Below are 22295 nucleotides of genomic sequence, written 5' to 3'. Positions count from 1 at the left end.
GCCATGCCATTTCCACCTGGCGCCTCAGTTGGACCAGCGTTCGTGCTGGACGTGCAGACCGCGTGAGACGACGCTTCATCCAGTCCCAAACATGCTCAATGGGGGACAGATCCGGAGATCTTGCTGGCCAGGGTAGTTGACTTACACCTTCTAGAGCACGTTGGGTGGCACGGGATACATGCGGACGTGCATTGTCCTGTTGGAACAGCAAGTTCCCTTGCCGGTCTAGGAATGGTAGAACGATGGGTTCGATGACGGTTTGGATGTACCGTGCACTATTCAGTGTCCCCTCGACGATCACCAGTGGTGTACGGCCAGTGTAGGAGATCGCTCCCCACACCATGATGCCAGGTGTTGGCCCTGTGTGCCTCGGTCGTATGCAGGCCTGATTGTGGCGCTCACCTGCACGACGCCAAACACGCATACGACCATCATTGGCACCAAGGCAGAAGCGACTCTCATCGCTGACGACGACACGTCTCCACTCGTCCCTCCATTCACGCCTGTCGCGACACCACTGGAGGCGGGCTGCACGATGTTGGGGCGTGAGCGGAAGACGGCCTAACGGTGTGTGGGACCGTAGCCCAGCTTCATGGAGACGGTTGCGAATGGTCCTCGCCGATACCCCAGGAGCAACAGTGTCCCTAATTTGCTGGGAAGTGGCGGTGCGGTCCCCTACGGTACTGCGTAGGATCCTACGGTCTTGGCGTGCATCCGTGCGTCGCTGCGGTCCGGTCCCAGGTCGACGGGCACGTGCACCTTCCGCCGACCACTGGCGACAACATCGATGTACTGTGGAGACCTCACGCCCCACGTGTTGAGCAATTCGGCGGTACGTCTACCCGGCCTCCCGCATGCCCACTATACGCCCTCGCTCAGAGTCCGTCAACTGCACATACGGTTCACGTCCACGCTGTCGCGGCATGCTACCAGTGTTAAAGACTGCGATGGAGCTCCGTATGCCACGGCAAACTGGCTGACACTGACGGCGGCGGTGCACAAATGCTGCGCAGCTAGCGCCATTCGACGGCCAACACCGCGGTTCCTGGTGTGTCCGCTGTGCCGTGCGTGTGATCATTGCTTGTACAGCCCTCTCGCAGTGTCCGTCGGAGCAAGTATGGTGGGTCTGACACACCGGTGTCAATGTGTTCTTTTTTCCATTTCCAGGAGTGTAGTATGCAATTGAACTTTGTGCTGTGTGAGAACATAATACAGTAGTTGAAGCTGGCGCTTGTGTAGAGTTGTACATGAACGCTGTTTTCCATGTGTATTCTCCAAAACACAGATCTCTAAATTTCCTATAGCGTCATTAAAACTTTTCTTTTGCAGATGTGTTGACTCCTCTCTGAAGTACATGCTACCGTAAACGGTAGTGCAGCCATCGGCAAGCAACCACGACCCCGATTCCAAGCACTCAGCACGCTGACGTGATGAACTACTCCGATCGTGTGGATTCTCACCGTCTGCAGTGTTGATTTGTCTCACATCCTATATGCACTGGGAGTATGACTTCAGTCACATGAAGCACTTTTGTCTGGATGAGTGTCGTATTTATTACATTTTTGGTACCTTTCAATAGCTGGATTTGCTAATTTCGTGAGAGTGTAATATTTAGTGTCTAGATTATACAGGTGTTTAATTAATTTTGTGGTTGCCTTGGCTGTTTGTATCAATGTTGCCATAAAATTTAAGAAATAAACTCTATTGCGTTGTTCTTTATTTCCTCCTGCTAGAAATTGATTAAATTTATACAAACAGAAGACTAGTACGCTACCCCAAAAAGTAGTTGAGCAATTTGGAAATTTGATTTCAGCAACAATGATATTCAAACAATAGCAGTTGATGCTGAATGCAAGCAAATACAACAGACCATTCCGACATAACACTTCTGGCCATTAATATTTGTTCACTATAAAGGCGGCAGGCAATACAAGCCGAGACAGCGTGAGGTGTGCTATGTCCTTGGATACAGAAATGGTTAGCATTTCAGCGCATCCGCACAACATAGGCAGTAGTAACGTCACCTATGTTCTACATACAAGGAAAGATTAGAGAGTGGGTTTGTTATACGGGAAACATATTGTAATGTTGGTAAATTTGGAGAAAATCGCGCCATGTCTCGCTTTAGATGCAGAAATACCTATCAGCATCACATGCTGGAACTTTCCAGTGGATAGAGTGTGGCCAATAGAGACTATTGCTGCTCGCATGATATTGCTGCTCACAGCTGTATCACTCCTCACATTGGTGTGACTGCGCAAGTGTCACTCAAATAAGGAATTGATGGTTTCAGCAGAGCCGAACACAGCTTTATATATGATCTCAGTAGTAGGGGAGGAAGGGGAGAACGTAACTCTTCTTTGTGAGACTTATGTAAAGAAACACCACTTGTCACTTTCAAGGTTACCCACACCCCACCCTGGGACAAAGGGGCCATTGTTCTCCTTACGTAAATAGACCCACAGCCACATGGGGTCGCCTCCTAATGAAAAAAAAGTGCAAAACCCTTATCTTTATGTAAGTCTAATTCAGGACTCTATTGTAAACAAACCACTCACTTCGCTGTGGCCCACTATGAACACGAATTCACGTGGCATTGCCTCTTACATAATCAAACCGTGTACACATGCTCCTAACTTATGATTATGCAAGTATAATTTATGATCCTAATGTAAATTAACCTTGCTCCACTGCTCTTACTGTTTATTTATCTTGGAGGATCATCTAACCCCTCCTCCTTCCTCTTCCTTCCCCTCCCTCCTTCAGCCCCCACTCCTCTACGCCAACTGAGTGTTGCATTATTGTCAAGTTGAGCTGGAATACTATGGTTTTTAAACCAAAATAGAAGTCATACAATTTGACAGTACAGTGTACATGCGAAAGCAAGAGTGTGGTCTCCAGTCAGCTGAATTGCTATAATTTAACTACGCCATGGCTGCCCAATGGCAATTTCTGCAACACATGGCCAACTTACATTCACACTTACAGTTTTGGGGCAGTTACAGTTTTGGTGCTACTTTCTTCCAGCATTCCAAATACTCACTTTTCTAGACCATCCTCCACAGACACAAATAAATACAAGACTTTTAATATTTCCCAACTTCCAGAGTGGATTACTGATGATGTTTGGTTTGTGGGGCGCTCAACTGCTCGGTCATCAGCGCCCTAGAGTGTATTACTGAGACGGTACATCATTAAGGCTGCTATACTAAAAGATGATTAACAATTATTGACTATTATAACTTCTAGAAAACACACGACGAACTTGTCACACCATTGTTAAAGCGCTAAAAACAATGGCCTACAAGCTATAATATCACTTTAGTTCTTATTTATTCTGTATAAATGTCATCTGCACATAGTAGTAATCATCAAGCTAGGGTAACTAAAACTGATAACATTTGGCTGGCAGAACCTTGACTTGTAGTTAATTTGTTATATACAGATGCCTATGTGATATGTGACCTCACATTAAGAATTTACTGAAAAGAGTGCTTAAATAAATATATGTCATACAATTTCATTCCTAAGTAGGTAGTTTGGGATGTGGAGTCAGCACCATGCACAGGAAAGAAATATGTAAATTGATGTCTTATCGACCTTACTACTCCCTGCTAAATAGTATGGTATTAAGCTACTGTTTATAAATCGTTGGTGGTGCTGTACAGTTTTTCGACTAACAAATTTTATGTTTGTTAAGGTGAAGCCCATGTGAGAATCATATCTACCGTTTAATAAGTATATAATGCTAAAAAACTTCGCTATATATTTTATCAAAATCGGTTTTTATAGCAGATTCTCTCAGCATCTTCGATAGTATTCTCTGTTACAGGTAAGCCAAAAGTATTGTGGTAATTTACTCATACATCTCTATGTTACATTGAAATTGTGGCAATCTAATCTACTGGTGGTAAAATCTTGTTTCGAAAACCTTAGGAGTATGTAGTAGTATAATACATCCATTGCAAATCACAACTGCTTAACTGTATGTTGTATGGAGTTACTGTGCCATATGCATGAAATTTTTTAGGATAATAGCATGGTCCTCTATCCTTAAAAAATGTGGACTTTACTTGTTTTATAAGCAAAGGAATCAGTGGCAAAGCGGCAATGCTATGAGTAATAAAGTGGGGAATGGATTACTTCATCCTTGAGAACGACGTTCTAAAATATAGAAGCATGCAGCTTTACTATATTATTAAATGATGATGGTGTCCTCTTGGGTAAAATATTCCGGAGGTAAAATAGTCCCTCATTCGGATCTCCGGGCGGGGACTGCTCAGGAGGACGTCGTTATCAGGAGAAAGAAAACTGGCGTTCTACGGATCGGAGCGTGGAAAGTCAGATCGCTTAATCAGGCAGGTAGGTTAGAAAATTTAAAAAGGGAAATGGATGGGTTAAAGTTAGATATAGTGGGAATTAGTGAAGTTCGGTGGCAGGAGGAACAAACGTTGATCAGGTGAATACAGGGTTATAAATACATAATCAAATAGTGGTATTGTAGGAGTAGGTTTCATGATGAATAAAAAAATAGTAATGCGGGTAAGCTACTACAAACAGCATAGTGAACGCATTATTGTGGCCAAGATAGATACGAAGCCCACACCTACTACAGTAGTACAAGTTTATATGCCAACTAGCTCTGCAGATGACGAAGAAACTGATAAAATGTATGGTGAGATAAAAGAAATTATTCAGGTAGTAAAGGGAGACGCAAATTTAATAGTCATGGGTGACTGGAATTCGAGAGTAGGAAAAGGGAGAGAAGGAAACATAGTAGGTGAATATGGATTGGGGCTAAGAAATGAAAGAGGAAGCCGCCTGGTAGAATTTTGCGTAGAGCATAACTTAATCATAGTTAACACTTGGTTCAAGAATCATGACAGAAGGCTGTATACATGGAAGAAACCTGGAGATACTGGAAGGTGTCAGATAGATTATAGAATGGTAAGACAGAGATTTAGGAACCAGGTTTTAAATTGTAGGACATTTCCAGGGGCAGATGTGGACTCTGACCACAATCTATTGGTTATGAACTGTAGATTAAAACTGAAGAAACTGCAAAAAGGTGGGAATTTAAGGAGATGGGACCTGAATAAACTGAAAGAACCAGAGGTTGTACAGAGTTTCACGGAGAACATAAGGCAACAATTGACAGGAATGTGGGAAAGAAATACAGTAGAAGAGGAATGGGTAGCTTTGAGGGATGATATAGTGAAGGCAACAGAGGATCAAGTAGGTAAAAAATCAAGGGCTAGTAGAAACCCTTGGATAACAGAAGAAATATTGAATTTAATTGATGAAAGGAGAAAATATAAAAATGCAGTAAATGAAGCAGGCAAAAAGGAATACAAACGTCTCAAAAATGATATCGACAGGAAGTGCAAAATGGCTAAGCAGGGATGGCTAGAGGACAAATGTAAGGATGTAAAGGCTTATCTCACTAGGGGTAGGATATATACTGCCTACAGGAAAATTAAAGAGGCCTTTGGAGAAAAGAGAACCACTTGTATGAGTATCAAGAGCTCAGATGGAAACCCAGTTCTAAGCAAAGAAGGGAAAGCAGAAAGGTGGAAGGAGTATATAGAGGATCTATACAAGGACGATGTACTTGAGGAAAATGTAATGGAAATGGAAGAGGATGTAGATGAAGATGAATTTGGAGATATGATACTGCTTGAAGAGTTTGACAGAGCACTGAATGATATGAGTCGAAACAAGGCTCCGGGAGTAGACAACATTCAATTAGAACTACTGACAGTCTTGGGAGAGCCAGTCCAAACAAAACTCTACCACCTGGTGAGCGAGATGTATGAGACAGGCGAAATACCCTCAGACTTCAAGAAGAATATAATAATTCAAATCCCAAAGAAAGCAGGTGTTGACAGATGTGAAAATTAGCGAAGTATCAGTTTAGTAAGTCACAGCTGCAAAATACTAACGCGAATTCTTTACAGGCGAATGGAAAAACTGGTAGAGGCCGACCTCAGGGAAGATCAGTTTGGATTCCGTAGAAATATTGGAACACGTGAGGCAATACTGACCATACGACTTATCTTAGAAGAACGATTAAGGAATGTCAAACCTACGTTCCAACATTTGTAGACTTAGAGAAAGCTTTTGACAATGTTGACTGGAATACTCTGTTCAAATTCTAAAGTTGGCATGGGTAAAATACAGGGAGCGAAAGCTATTTACAATTTATACAGAAACCAGATGGCAGTTATAAGAGCTGAGGGGCACGAAAGGGAACCAGTGGTTGGGAAGGGTGTGAGACAGGGTTGTAGCCTCTCCCCGATGTTATTCAATCTGTATATTGAGCAAGCAGTAAAGGAAACAAAAGGAAAATTCGGAGTAGGTATTAAAATCCATGGAGAAGAAATAAAAAATTTGAGGTTCGCCGATGACATTGTAATTCTGTCAGAGACAGCAAAGGACTTGGAAGAGCAGTTGAACGGAATGGACAGTGTCTTGAAAGGAGGATATAAGATGAACATCAACAAAAGCAAAATGAGGGTAATGGAATGTAGTAAACTTGGGTGATGCTAAGGGCATTAGATTAGGAAATGAGACACTTAAAGTAGTAAAGGAGTTTTGCTATTTGGGGAGCAAAATAACTGATGATGGTCGAAGTAGAGAGGATATAAAATGTACACAGGCAATGGCAAGGAAAGCGTTTCTGAAGAAGAGAAATTTGTTAACATCGAGTATAGATTTAAGTGTCAGGAAGTCGTTTCTGAAAGTATTTGTATGGAGTGTAGCCATGTATGGAAGTGAAACATGGACGATAACTAGTTTGGACAAGAAGAGAATAGAAGCTTTTGAAATGTGGTGCTACAGAAAAATGCTGAAGATAAGGTGGGTAGATCACGTAACTAATGAGGAGGTATTGAATAGAATTGGGGAGAAGAGGAGCTTGTGGCACTACTTGACAAGAAGAAGGGGATCGGTTGGTAGGACATGTTCTGAGGCATCAAGGGATCACAAATTTCGTATTGGAGGGCACCGTGGATGGTAAAAATCGTAGAGGCAGACCACTAGATGAATACACTAAGCAGATTCAGAATGATATTGGTTGCTGTAGTTACTCAGAGATGAAGAATCTTGCACAGGATAGAGTAGCATGGAGAGCTGCATCAAACCAGTCTCAGGACTGAAGACCACAACAACAACAACAACATTGTCCAGAACACTGATCTTTCATACCAAGACTCCAGACGGTACGTCGGGTCCTAAAACTTCTGAATAACTGCAGCACCAAACACACTTCAGAATAAGGTGGCAGCTGGATCAGGTAGTAATTTCTTAGTAGAAGAAGAAAAATTTTTGGGTGAATCACCTCTCAATTCATCCCGGAGTGTGTTTCCACCGTTCATGTTCCTAATACCACATAAAAGGACGATGGGATTATCCTATCACTGACAGTTGCTTGGGTGAAACACGACGTTTACTTCAGAGTGACATATCACACCGAAAAGAAACCAAGGCTGATACTTTAATAGGTATACAATCCTATTTACTCCGTAAGTAAGTCAAGTGTAATAGTGTGTCTATAAATCAGACACAGAATGATTGTCATAATAAAATGTATCATTACAGATCTCTAATCACAGATCACAATCACCAAAACGTCTCAAATAGATTTGGGATTTGCAGCATGTATCGCTTTTTCTCCTCGATACAATCAAATGCAGACATTACCAAATTATGTGTGGTTCCCATAAACAACATTATTCCACAGGTCTTGGAAAAAAGGATCGATGGGTAAAATGGATTTAAATCATTACCTATTAAAACTATCTACTTCAAGTGTAGTTAACAGGTTATGCGCACACAAAAGTAAACCGGAGGTTGAGGGGAAAATTGAAACTGGAGAATATGTCGAATAGTACTATTGAAATTTAAGAATGTAAACTCCTAATGGGAAAAGAGTGGTCCAGTGTATAATTAAAGGTGCCAGAGAAAGGTCTCTTTGGTCGCTGCTCTGGAGAACTATTAATGCATTTTCCCTATATTTTCACCATTAACAAATGTTCCATTAAAAGTACAGTTTTCATGAATTTAGTTTATCACACCGTTTGTTTAAATGGCAGTATTGGCAGGGCTATTACAGCCTAATCGCATAAAGAATAGCTTGTAGACTGGACAGTGTACATCTTGTTACCCAAATGTCGTAGTGAAAGAGGCAACCTGAACTGTTAGTGTTCCCACTGTTATTACATTTTAAGGAAACGTAACACAACTATGAAAGAAATGGTTCACTAAACTCTGCTACTGGTAAAATCAGATATCGTGTTTGGTTGTGACTGACCTGTAAAGCAGCCACATCAGTATACATGATTCAAAGGATAGTGACGGAAGCTCCATCAGTCCCCAGTGTATATCTGATATAACAGTCATGAGAATAAGATAACAGAGATCGTAGTACTTACAGAAGTTTATAGAGAATCATTTCTTCCTCGAATACTAAAAATTTGGAATAGAACCGAACATTGATAACACTCTACCCCTCCACGCACTGCTCAGTGGCTTGTGGAATAAATGTCTGGATTTAGACTGTTTGCAGTCGATGCTGCTAACCGTGGGACGGATGCAATACCTGTAGGCTGTAGCGATTTACTGGAAGACCTGCAAACATTTGACGGCGTTGGAAATGAGTTGAAGCTGAACGTAGTTAAATCTAACATGCAGCATATAAATAGGCGAAGAGACCTTCGATTGATCTATTATACTGTTGATGATGACTCATCAGAAACGGTAAAAATTGTAAAATCATAGTAACCAGCCAGTGCGATCTAAATAGGAATGACTACATAAAGCAAATAGTAGGAAGAAAGAAATACCAATGTGAGGAGAATCTTACCCACAAATGAAGCGGTTTACGAAACATTTACTCGACTCATTTTTGAAATTTCTCGTCACTCTAGGACTCTTATCACGTTATATTAATGAAACGTCCAACGAAGGGTGATGCGTTTTGTCAACGCATCGTTTAGTCGGTGCAAGCTGTTAAACAAACTCCACTGGTAGGAGCTACAAGAGAAGCATTATGGATCAGGGAGTGCTCTACCGTTGCAAAAATTGGAGGACGTATTTTGAGGGGCATATGTTACTCCTAATTACTCCCACATACATCTGTAACGAGGATTTATAACTAATAATTGGCTTTACTGACACAATTTTTCAACATGCAGTTGTGAACAGAACAGGGACAGATGTTAAGTGATGGCAGTAGCAGGAGTGTCATGATTTTTTTTAAAGAACGTCACCAAAGCGCAGTATGCGTTGAAGTTCTACACTGGGGAAATTTGTTTAACATGTACTGCTCGTTAGGTGGGTTGAGGAAACATGAATTCTATGTGACAGTGTTCTAAGGCAGAACAGCCTGTGCCTAGAGTGGTGCACTACTGCAGTGATACTGGTGTCTCTGTTACTATTCATTTAAATTTAGTACAGCTGACGTAAAAATGGCCCCTGTCAAGGTTTTGGTACGGAGAATAAGACTGATGGAATGTTATGAGACCTCATTTCTGTAAGTATTACAGTTACAAAGCTCTAGACAGATTTTTTTTTTATTTCCCTCTGGTATTTACAAGTCTACTGTAATCTTACAGTGTGGAACTCCTCTAAGACAGCCTGATAATAGCATCATGCAGCGAGGCCATTGTTTTCAACACACTAATAATGCAGGGAAATGTTAATTACGTGTTTTGTAATACCAGTAATTATTAAATAGAATTTAAAATGCTGTTAAGTTTCTCACACTGATAATTTGTGTATTTCATTGCCGTTTCTTGTCATGACATGTTTTGGGATTATCCCACCACCTCATGATCTGATGAATAAACAAAATTTGTTTTTACGTATGGTAGAAATTACAACAGTCTAATAGTGATCGTTATAGTAAAAAAAAGTCAACAGTAATAAAATGTGAACTTCCAATACATACCATAAAACTTTGACATTGCCGGCCGTGGTGGCCGTGCGGTTATATATATATATATATATATATATATATATATATATATATATATATATATATTCTTAATGGATATGTGAATATGCTTGGAATTTTGTAATCTGAGTCTATGCCAAGACTGCCAAGACTGGTTAGAGTCATTTTTGCCTCCAGACGGCCAGATGTGTTTTCTAAATTTCACACTATGTATAGTCTTGAATTAGTTACAGATTGAATAATGTATTCTTCCTGTAATACTGTATACACACACTTCCATTACTTGCTGCCCTTAATGGCGTTACAATTAGCCTGCAGTGTATTTACAAAATATCTGTGGAGGAAGACAGCTCTCCAAGTTGAAAATATGTCATAATAATTAACAGACGTGACAAACAAAGCAGAGAAACCTATAGGCCTACCATCCACCGCTACGTAGTATACAGACCGTATCCGCACAAATCATATTTATATAGAAACAATGAATTTTCATTAAACAGAGGACATTTTAACTTCAGTAGCGGATACAGCTCAATGCATCACTCGCGAGTTGGTAACGAAATTATAAAACAGAGCAATGAATACGAATTGATTTACCACTTTGATTCATAGATTGTGAAAGAGCTTTTGACATTGTTGCAACAAAATCTGAACCCTATAATTATTAGAGTGAATGCACCAGATAGTTCTTATAATAAGTAATCTTTATTTACGACAGACTGTTTCGGCTTTATAGCCATTTTCACGTACCTGCAAGTACAATTTTGGTGAGAACAGGCATAGAATCCAATGTCATTTATATTAAAGTAGCTGTATTGTACTCACGTCTAGATTGATCTAACGTCCACATTACGTCGTTAGTGGGCTATTTTATAACTATCACTGCGTTAATAAGATGGTAAATGATGTCAAGATGTTGAAAACAAGATGTTAATTACGTTACAGCAGTTTGGCAGTTCCATTCTTACGACCCTACACATTTACAAAGATTGTTTTGATGGACAGCGATATTATTTTACTATCTAAAATTTGCTACAATAGTCTTTGGTTGTTGCATAAGTGACTTCCGATTTACCCATTTTCGTGCTCTAAATATTCAATGAAGTTTCTCAGGTAGTGCTTGTCTCTAAATTCTGTATGTTCGTTTCATATTTCTTGTGAGTATTTTCTCTTGTACAACCAGATTGAAAATTCTTCGAGATTGTTCACTGAAAAATCTTTTCTTATTCTGTGCAGAATCTGTATACGCATTTTCGATCGTATCAGCAGTGTGATTTTGATTTTTCAAGTGTAGAAAGAAGCTCGACTGATTATATTCGCTCTCTCTAATGTGATCTTTATATATCACGTTAAGCAAACAGAATGCATACAAATACCACTCCAAGACAGAAAAAAAAATTCTGAACTACATAAATCATAAACTGCTATTAAGTGACGCTATAGCATTAAAAGCTGATAAAGGGAATAGTGTGGTCATATTTAACAAAAACGACTATACAGATAAGGACATGTTATTCTTTAAATCTAACAGTATCACAGAATTGCCACACAACTCTACCAACAGATATGCAGCTAAAATAGAGAAAGCCATTAAAAGCTGTAATACCATTCTCACTGAACATGAAAAAAGAACCAACATGGTAATGAATCCAACTACACCAAAATTACGAGCCCAACCAAAGACACATAAACCGACTGTTGCGATTCGGCCCGTAATTAATTGCATAAATAGCCCATCAAATTTGATAAGCGAGAAACTAAACACACTAATAACAAAACATTATACTTTCAACAAAACGTACACAATCAAAAATTTGCGTACTCTATCAACAGATAGAAAAGACATACAAATACCGCATAATGGTAAATTTATTTCATTCGATTTCAGTAATTTATATATCAGTGCGCCAGTACAGGAAACTATCTAAATAATAAAATATAACCTGTTATAATATAGGAAAATATCAATGGCTAGAACACTTAAAATTACAATTCTTGTAGAAATAGCACTATGACAAAATTATTTTGAAAAATCAACAAAATTTACACCCAAGCAGTTGGAGTAGCCACGGGTAATAGTACAGCAGTCACATTAGTCGATAGTTTTCTAAATTCTCTGGAAAAGAAATTCTTTAACTCAGACTGGCGTACTCTCAACTAAATTGTATACTGTTTTAGGTATAAATAATTCAAAAGCCAAGATCGCTTAAATACTGTTCACTGGATGACCGGTTTCAAGGCACTACAGGTGCCATCATCGGATCTGAATGTAGCTTATCATTTATATACCATTTGGATATAACGTTTATAAATGTTAAGCTACATTCAGATCCTATGATGGTACCTTTAGTGTGTTGAATCCGGTCATCCAGTGAACAGTACAGGGCTATTACAAATGATTGAAGCGATTTCATAAATTCACTGTAGCTCCATTCATTGACATATGGTCACGACACACTACAGATACGTAGAAAAACTCAAGGTTTTGTTCGGCTGAAGCCGCACTTCAGGTTTCTGCCGCCAGAGCGCTCGAGAGCGCAGTGAGACAAAATTGCGACAGGAGCCGAGAAAGCGTATGTCGTGCATGAAATGCACTCACATCAGTCAGTCATAACAGTGCAACGACACTTCAGGACGAAGTTCAACAAAGATCCACCAACTGATAACTCCATTCGGCGATGGTATGCGCAGTTTAAAGCTTCTGGATGCCTCTGTAAGGGGAAATCAACGGGTCGGCCTGCAGTGAGCGAAGAAACGGTTGAACGCGTGCGGGCAAGTTTCACGCGTAGCCCGCGGAAGTCGACGAATAAATCAAGCAGGGAGCTAAACGTACCACAGCCGACGGTTTGGAAAATCTTACGGAAAAGGCTAAAGCAGAAGCCTTACCCGTTTACAATTGCTACAAGCCCTGACACCCGATGACAAAGTCAAACGCTTTGAATTTTCGGCGCGGTTGCAACAGCTCATGGAAAAGGATGCGTTCAGTGCGAAACTTGTTTTCAGTGATGAAGCAACATTTTTTCTTAATGGTGAAGTGAATAGACACAATGTGCGAATCTGGGCGGTAGAGAATCCTCACGCATTCGTGCAGCAAATTCGCAATTCACCAAAAGTTAACGTGTTTTGTGCAATCTCACGGTTTAAAGTTTACGGCCCCTTTTTCTTCTGCGAAAAAAACGTTACAGGACACGTGTATCTGGACATGCTGGAAAATTGGCTCATGCCACAACTGGAGACCGACAGCGCCGACTTCATCTTTCAACAGGATGGTGCTCCACCGCACTTCCACCATGATGTTCGGCATTTCTTAAACAGCAGATTGGAAAACCGATGGATCGGTCGTGGTGGAGATCATGATCAGCAATTCATCTCATGGCCTCCACGCTCTCCCGACTTAACACCATGCGATTTATTTCTGTGGGGTTATGTGAAAGATTCAGTGTTTAAACCTCCTCTACCAAGAAACCTGCCAGAACTGCGAGCTCGCATCAACGATGCCTTCGAACTCATTGATGGGGACATGCTGCGCCGAGTGTGGGAGGAACTTGATTATCGGCTTGATGTCTGCCGAATCACTAAAGGGGCACATATCGAACATTTGTGAATGCCTAAAAAACTTTTTGAGTTTTTGTATGTGTGTGCAAAGCATTGTGAAAATATCTCAAATAATAAAGTTATTGTAGAGCTGTGAAATCGCTTCAATTATTTGTAATAACCCTGTATTTAAGCGATCTTGGCTTTTGAATTATTTCTACAACAGAGTGATCGCCCCACAACACACTATGTGTTCACTGTAAAATATTTTAGGTATGTAGATGCTACCCTCATGTTGGTAGAATGCAGTCAAGTAGATATCGAAAATGTCCACCAAAAACTCAACCAAATGCACCCTAAAATAAAATTCACTATGGAAATTGAGAAAGACAATACCATTAAGTGTCTAGACCCCACAATGGGCAAAAATTATAATCGCCACTTATTTGATACCTATAGAAGTGCCAATTCCTGTCATCCAATGGCTCATAAACTAGCATTTTTCCATGCAGTGATTAATAGATTAAGTAATCTGCCATTAGACAAGCCAGCAATTCAAAAATAACTTAACACACTTCGTTATATAGCCAATGGAAATGATTTTGACCCCAACAAAGTCACATAATTATACTACAAACGTAAAACACCAAAGCAGAACACAATACACAGCGAGATATGCCTTACTCCAGAAACATCATCGACATAGAAAATAAAATACATACCAGCAGTCTACCTTGGTTAAATCTCCAACAGAATTAATGCACTTTGTAAAGCCACAAATCTTCAGCTAGCCTTTCGAACCAATATCAGTTTTCATAAAATTATGTTCCGCCATTACTAGAACATCGAAATGTGATAAACCAGGCATATATAGAATCACATGTGGCAGCTGCAATAAAAAAATGGCTCTGAGCACTATAAGACTTAACATCTGAGGTCATCAGTCCCCTAGAACTTAGAACTACTTAAACCTAATTAACCTAAGGACATCACACACAGACATGCCCGAGGCAGGATTCGAACCTGCGACCGTAGCGGTCGCGCGGTTCCACACTGAAGCGCAGCTGTAATAGCTTTCACATTGGCCAAACAGGAAAAATTTTTTACATGAGATATAAAGAACACATTAAAGCGAATATAATCGGCCAAGCTTCTTTCTACACTTGAAAAATTAAAATCACACTGCTGATACGATCGAAAATGCACTAGAGATTCTGCACAGAATACCAGAAGACAAGATTTGGCTGTTATGGCGCATTCAGCAATGTGTCTATGTAATTTACGTTCACGGACAGAGGCGTACGTAGGTAGTAGCACAACTGATGTCCCAATACGTCTCAAATTTTTTTTTTTTTGAGTCATCAGTCTTCTGATTGATGCTGCCCACCAAGAATTCCTATCCTGTCCCAACCTCTTCATCTCAGAGTAGCGCTTGCAACCTATGTCCTCAATTATTTGCTGTATATGTTCCAATCTCTGTCTTCCTCTACAGTTTTAGCGTCTAGAGCTCCCTCTAGTACCATGATAGTGATTCCATGATGTCTTAACAGATGTCCTAATATTCTGTCCGTTCTTCCTGTCAGCGTTTTCCCTATGTTCCATCTCAAATGCACATGCCAAACGCTTCAGTTCTCTTATCAGCATCTGATTTCGGAATCTCTGCCTGATCGTGATGTACTCTAACTGGAATCTTCCCGTATCTCCCAGCCTTTTCCAAATATACCTCCTCCTCTTGTGGTTCTTGAACAGAGTATTCGTTATTACTTGCTGAAATTTAATCCTTCTCGTCTCTCATTCCTCGTGCCACACCTATATTCTTCCGAAACGCTTTGTTGTATTCCTTCTCCCTACAAATGCATTCCAGTCTCCCATGACTATTAGATTTTCATCTCCCTTGGCGTACTGAATTACTCGTTCAATATCCTCTCACAATTTATTATCGTTACTATATTTCTTCATCCTCAGCCTGAACTATTGTTGTCGATTCTGATGAGAACAACCGTATCACAGCACAGCAACACACTCTCTGCCCTACCTTCCTGCGTGCAGAGAAGAGCTGGTGGACAGCCAGCGAGAGACACAGACAGGGCAGCGCAGGCTGCCGGCGGAACGGCCGCGTGTGTGAAGGAGCAGTAAGCCTTGGCGGAGCATCGCAGGCGAGGGTGCGACAGGGCGAGAGTGATGACCTTAGAGTAGTTAGTGACTGTTGCAACACTTCACAGGAGCTGCGAGTTGTACGGCGGAGCTGGATCTCGACGAGACAAAGTGTGTCGCCTCCGTGCGAGCTGCTCTTCTGGCCGCTACCGTTCTTGATGACAGGCTCTACCCATTTGTGTAAAATTGCTGAAGTTATTCTATGAGTAGCCTGGCACCTAGATCAATTAAGGGGACTGCCACATGACAAACATGTCCTATATTGTTCTTAACATGCTGAGGAAGATGCCTCCCATTTAAATTCTGAATGAAGTTATGGATTTATGTTCGTGTAATTTTCGATTATTGCACTGGAATGTTTGATTAAATACTGCATTAATTATTCTCTGAGTAAACAATGGATTGGATTCAATTTTGGTATTTAGATTTCTGAGCCTGTCTGTAAGATAATGTTTATCTAATCGTCTCAAGTAAAATTTTGCTTTAACTGACGCTCTGTCTAAACTTTGTCTTGAGTCTGTTTTGGCATTCAGAGCGTTGAGCATGCCTGTAAAATCACATTGTGTTTAAGTATTTGTTCTGATTCTTCAATTTGATGAACTTGTCTGTAAAATCACAAGTTATTTGATTGTTCTGTGAATGCTACCACTGCAAACTCTTCAAGTCCTTTGGTGTATTCTCCACTTGGGATTAGTCCTTCTACTCCAGCAGCACGTTTCCTGCTGTCTTCCATATCAAATTTCCAGTAAACATGGGCACTAAAATGCATACCTTTAGAGCTGTGACCACTTGTTGATCTTCGCTACTGTAATACACATCTCTTCTATTGAACAAGTGCTCATAGCTCTTGACGTATGTGTTTTAGAGCTGATGTGTGCCAGCCTTTTTTATTTGTTTTGGTCCACACCTTCCCCTCCCAAAATATGGAAAGCGAAGAGCTTGCAGTAAAAGAGATTCGTTTCATAGTATCAGATAACTGCTCATAGATCTTAAGATATGCAGTTTTCTGGACTTTTTTTCTTCTTGTTAACGTTTAACCGTCGCGTTTTGGGACACCCTAGTGTTGTTCGTTTAATAACTGTGTCACTATCTGTGTATACGAGGGAGGAATAAGAAATGTAACTATATAATCCGCTGAAGTTGATATTCCTTTCGCGAACACATACACGTATGAATAGACAAGGAGATTTCACTCCGCCAATGAAATTTCGATCTCTACTTGCCACTTGTAGCATGAGCCTTTAGGTTATGTGACATGTCCCGCACCGATGGAGGTGAATGAAAACAAAGCCCGGTAAACAACGTAGAACAAGTTTATCAACGAACACGTAAAACGAAAGCTCCTTCTTTCAATAAATTGTTACAAGAACTGTCTGCGGTAGGCAGTGATAATCACTGATTTTACACAAGTTCGTAACAACAGACGAAAATTTGAGTTCTGTCTAGAGTTGAACCACAAATAACGTTATAGGTGTCATGTGCTAACCGGGCCCGTTTCTTGACTGTGTTTTGGAGGTGTATTAGTGGTTCGGATGCCATGCCCATCTGCCGTTTCATTCGACGTTTTACCTATGAGTGACATGTTTAAGCGCATTTGTACCTGGGAATTTTAGGACATGACGTATTAGTTTTGTGAGTACATCGCCTTACTGTCTACTTTCTTCGGTAGATTATGTTGACTACTAGTGTTTTTACTTACATAACTTTATTCTCTAGGCAAATATGACGTGAAGATATTCCTACATGTTATGAAACCGGTCGTCATACAGTGAAAATACTATAAATCTACACATGGAACTATTTAGTATCACGTGACGCCACAGAATCAATCAGGTTGGCGGGGCCAGTGACCTCTGGTAGCGCTCACGCTGCCTGCTGTCGACCCAGTGGCCCTTACGGTCTTCTGTCTGTCGTCTGCAGGTGAGGCCCCTGTGGCTTCACCGTATAGGCCACTTGCATTACACAAATGTGAGAGCGGTTGCCGGTACAAAGGGCGAACGCACATACACGGCAGTACGATTTTATTCGTTTTAACCATTATGTAGGTAGTTACTCGGGAGATTTTATAGCTTCTAGCTTCTATAATGATTTTTTTGTTTCTTCTTTTCATCTATTGGCAGCCTGAAGATGTTTACTGGCCGGTGATAACCGATTACGGAATTGAGAAATATTTATGTGTTGTGTCTTCAAACGAAACATGGATCCATCATAAAAATGATAGAATGAAGAACGTTATCCAAATTTTCTCTGGTTGGGATATGATTGATGCTGAAATTTTTCGGAGGTTTCCATTTTCGATAAGAATGTTCTACCGTCTAGTCGTCTTTATAAGTGGTTCGAGAATAACTGAAAATTGTGGGCGTAAAGCAATACACAAAGAGGGGACAGGAAATCCACTAAACTCTAGAACTGACTGGAAGACTGGTGATTATGGCCGACCAGGGAATAACCGTAAATTATGCAGCGATTTATCTGCTATCAAATCATCCGTGATGAGCTCAGTTTCAGGAGGGTATATACGAGGTGGGTAGCATAGGAGACAGAAGATGAAGCATGAATGCATCAGTAACAGTTTCATTCAAACGCCAGGCTTCGTCAATCAAGAAAAAAATTCAGATATTTCTTTAGGAAGGATGATGCTGACTGTCTTCTGGACTGAAAAGCATCGCAGAATATTACATAGAGAATGCGAGTGCGATCAGCTGTGAACAGCTGCTCAACTATCACACACACACACACACACACACACACACACACACACACACACACACACACACACACACACACACACTTATCTAACTGAGTTTTGGGATGTTCGAACACCTTGTCTACGGACAACACGTCGTCATTTATAAATGGGAATACGTTACAAGTTCGTCGATTTTCCACTCATAACGAGGTACAAGGAGTGGAGCAACAACTTGTATTTTCGAGCGAATATACAAACTGTTCAAAACATCAGTGCCCAAACTAATAGGGATGATGTAGGGGACGAAACCAAATATATTTCGTAAAGCAACCACGTGTTGGAAACGCATATTTTTGCGGTTTTGAGTACGGAGGAGGTCACTGTGTGTGACTGAGAGTAAAGCGGTGATAATATTTTTCATTACTTTATTGTTCTCCTCACTATTAGTACAATACATGTTAAATGAGCACTATTATCCTCAGCGCAGAACCGTTATCGGCGCAGCAGGGAGTTCCGTGTTCGCTGGAAAATGCGTGGGGTGTTCTGTACTACTGTGGCTACAGCAAGAATTCTTGAAACCAATTCCGCCTGCGAATCAGTAGGGGATGACTCCATCTCGGCTTTCATGTAGCCTCAGAGAAAGAAGCGTGAAGGGGCTTTCAGCCGCACCGTAGATAAAGTACGTGTCTCGCAGTTTTCTCCATGTGTCCTACTCCATGTCGATACTGCAGCTGTCCTGCAAGCGCTGGTGCTATCCGCTGTTTACTGACGCAGTGCCGACGAGCGTGGCATCACATTACACTACAAATCCCAAACTAACATTTGGTGCAACAACGTTGGACGCACCGACTTTTACCTACTCCATTCGTGTATTACCTACGCATGCTCACTGATCCACGCAATATGGGTTTCCGACACCTGGCTGTCACACGAAATATATTTGTTTATGTCTCCTGTATCATCTCTGTTAGTTTGGGCACTGAATCTGTGAACACCGTGTATACGTTTCTGGACTACTGCTGTTGGTTGAAGGGATTTTATCATGGCATGGGATCTATTGAAGAAAAATCACATTTTTACGTCCTATGATTTTCCGACTTTTAATCAGTTATTCCAAGCAAGATTAGTTTAAAGAAACAAATGGTGTCAAATATCGATCGGAAGACGACGCACAGAAGAAGGAATTGGTGGGCGTATCGCACAGCCCCGCTTTTGAAGCCCGGATAAATCAGTTTGGGGCACGATGTTTCAAAATATTCTGCCCAAGATGTCACAGGAAACAGATTATGATGTCACAAAAGTTTCAACACAGACGCATAACAAAACGTACCAGTTTTCCTATACATCCAGAGTTAGCTAACCGTATGCAGTGAACGACAACTGACGCCGAAATATTCTTAAGGTGCCATATTTTCACAACTGCGGGAACCATTTATGTAAAGGATGTGCATACCAAATGTTACAACGTCTGGGATTCATCGTAAGTGCTGTTGTAGAATAATTTTTCTTTGCAAGACCATTAAGATTAACAACTATTTGTATTTGCAGCATCTGTTTGCTTTTCCTTAAACCGATGAATACCAGCAGTCTGCTTTCAAACAGGTCAGTAAATCACCGAAATTCAAACATAAGGTCTGAAATAGTTTTCCCGGTGATGGACTGATATAGAACTGTATACTACAAGACTAAGATGTTTTTTTGGAAATTTGTGGTAAGCTCTTTTGCGACCAAACTTCTGAGGTCATCGGTCCCTAAGCCTACACACCACTTAAGCTAACTTAAACTAACTTACGCTATGGACAACACACACTCACACAGACACACACACCCATGACCGAGGGAGGACTCGAACCTCCGACTTCGGGAGCCGCACGGACCGTGACAAGGCGCATCAGACAGCTCGCACAGCAGACTTGTTTTCCTGGGCGTATGAGAAGATTGTTGTCTTAAGTATGCATTCTAAACCCTTTTTTTGCAAGCTTATTGAAATCTGTTATTGCATTAACGCACTACACGGTGCAGTGAACATGTATAGAATAGAATCTCATTGTTGCGTTACAAATAGTGCGCACTTAAACGATTAAGTGCGTGCGTACAAAATCGTAAATATACCAATTTCTGTACGAAAATATCCTTCTTGTGTACAATATCAAGTTGTTACTCCTCCGGAGGCGAAATTCTTCAAAGAAGTCTAAGTGTGGGACTGCGTTAATCTATGTATGTCTTCTCGCACTTTCCAAGATATTCATAGTTTTATACGTGCACTTCCTCCAACGATTTGACATGTGACACAAACTCACAAAAGTCACTCCTGGAATATGAAAATTGCGAGAGGATCATTCTCATACTTTATTTCAGTACTGACTCGCCGCTGTAACACCGCGACCAAACTAACGGCTAACTGCAACAACAAAAAATCATGTTTGTACCAAACTACAAATGGCTTCATAAACGGTTAAAATTTACTTCTTTCTTGTTTGGTTACGAACTATAACAGAAACAGGATTGCAGACTCTATTACGTGCCAAGGTTTGTGTGTAGGGCGTTGGGTGAGTAGGACCAGCTGCCCGGCGGCAATGGAATGAGAAATTCTCCGCTGAGAATATCACTCTTTATTTAAGGAGGGTGCCTCAGCAAAGCATCTAGTCACGGGCTCGACTCGCACCATACAAGGAGGGAAGGGGGCAGGACGCTGGCTCAGCAAAGCAGCGGCGGCAGGCGCTGTAACAACCCCCTGGCTCCCCGTACGCCAAACCTACCGCTAATTAGCAATAGCAGTTGCAAAATCTACTAACACATTTCTCCATACGGGAAATAGAGCTTCTATCTTGAATCGATAATTGCTCTGTATCAGTATTCCAAAGCACAGATTCATATAAAAATCGGTGTACTTTGCTACATGCATCTCGTTTACGTGAATTTTTCGCCGATGTAGTGCGATACACCCACGACCCCCCCCTCCTCCTCCTGCCCCCCCCCCCCCGCCCTCCCCCCCACTCACACAGCAGTAGGGCAAAGATCTAACAGCGTTTCTCAGAGATGATACAGTTTAACACAGTCACTTTCTACCAAATGAGAATTCGTATAAAATATACATAATTATTTCCCCCCATTTCGCCTAGGTGTCTTTTAAAGTGTGTTTCCTTGGTTTTCAGAGTAATTCTTGTAATTTACTGATATTTCTAAGAACTTTTTATATATATTTCTGTTTTACAATAACTCGTCATTAAGTTAAAACCAGACAGCTACGAAAGGGTTGGATTCAGCTGAAAATATATTTCGACTAGACCCAGTTCAAAAAAAAAGTTTTCAGTACTTTTATAGCAATAAACACAACCAAATTTCCTAACTTAATTATTACATTTGCTGAAATCGAGTTCCACTGTACAACATATTTCAGTATAACTTTTCCTATCCTTAAAAAAAAGTAATGCCACTTTACCACGTCTGTTATTGTTATCAGGCGTTGGCTCCTTTTTCTTCTACCCTTTCCAATGACAGCAGACTGTGATAACTCTATCACCCTCCTCATCAAGTGACTATAAACACTTTTCTCCGAAAGTCAGTGATCACAGGCAGGATCAGTATTTCACCAGTACGATTTCATGTAATAGATTCTTCAGAATCTGGCTTACCCTTTAGGTGTTCGTAGCCTCTGTCAGTTATGATTCCGTGTCTCGATGTAAGTAGGATCGTCTTAGGACCAAATGATCAGTTTCACTGTCGACAGTGTCATACCACACCGCTATGGAACCATTTACCATCGACAGAAGAATGGAGTTTTCAATGCTTGAGACAATAGTGGGTGGCTGTCGCTGCATATCCAGGCGGCCAGCACTGAAATACGAGAAGATAATATTCCGTCTGTCTGTTGGTTCTTGGTCTCTGCCTTCTAGCTATTTTCTTCTTCTTTTAACACATCTACAACACACTTTATTTATAAGGTTTGCATTGGAAACAAAC

At 40.8% G+C, this 22295-nt stretch overlaps 1 protein-coding gene across 1 annotated transcript in view; it reads left to right on the top strand.

Moving 5' to 3' along the window:
• The window catches only part of LOC126259954 (uncharacterized), a 44205-nt gene extending 42506 nt beyond the window's left edge, over positions 1 to 1699 (top strand). The window contains exon 5 of the mRNA XM_049957064.1: positions 1330 to 1699. Coding sequence (XP_049813021.1) covers positions 1330 to 1366 — 37 coding nt within the window. The 3' untranslated portion in view covers positions 1367 to 1699. The remainder of the gene's footprint in view (positions 1 to 1329) is intronic.
• Positions 1700 to 22295: the final 20596 nt, after the last annotated feature.

The sequence above is a fragment of the Schistocerca nitens genome, chromosome 5 (assembly GCF_023898315.1).
Source record: "Schistocerca nitens isolate TAMUIC-IGC-003100 chromosome 5, iqSchNite1.1, whole genome shotgun sequence".
NCBI classification, from domain to species: Eukaryota; Metazoa; Arthropoda; class Insecta; order Orthoptera; family Acrididae; genus Schistocerca; species Schistocerca nitens.
Note: the sequence above shows the minus strand (reverse complement) of the source record. Positions and strands in the feature narration are given on the sequence as shown.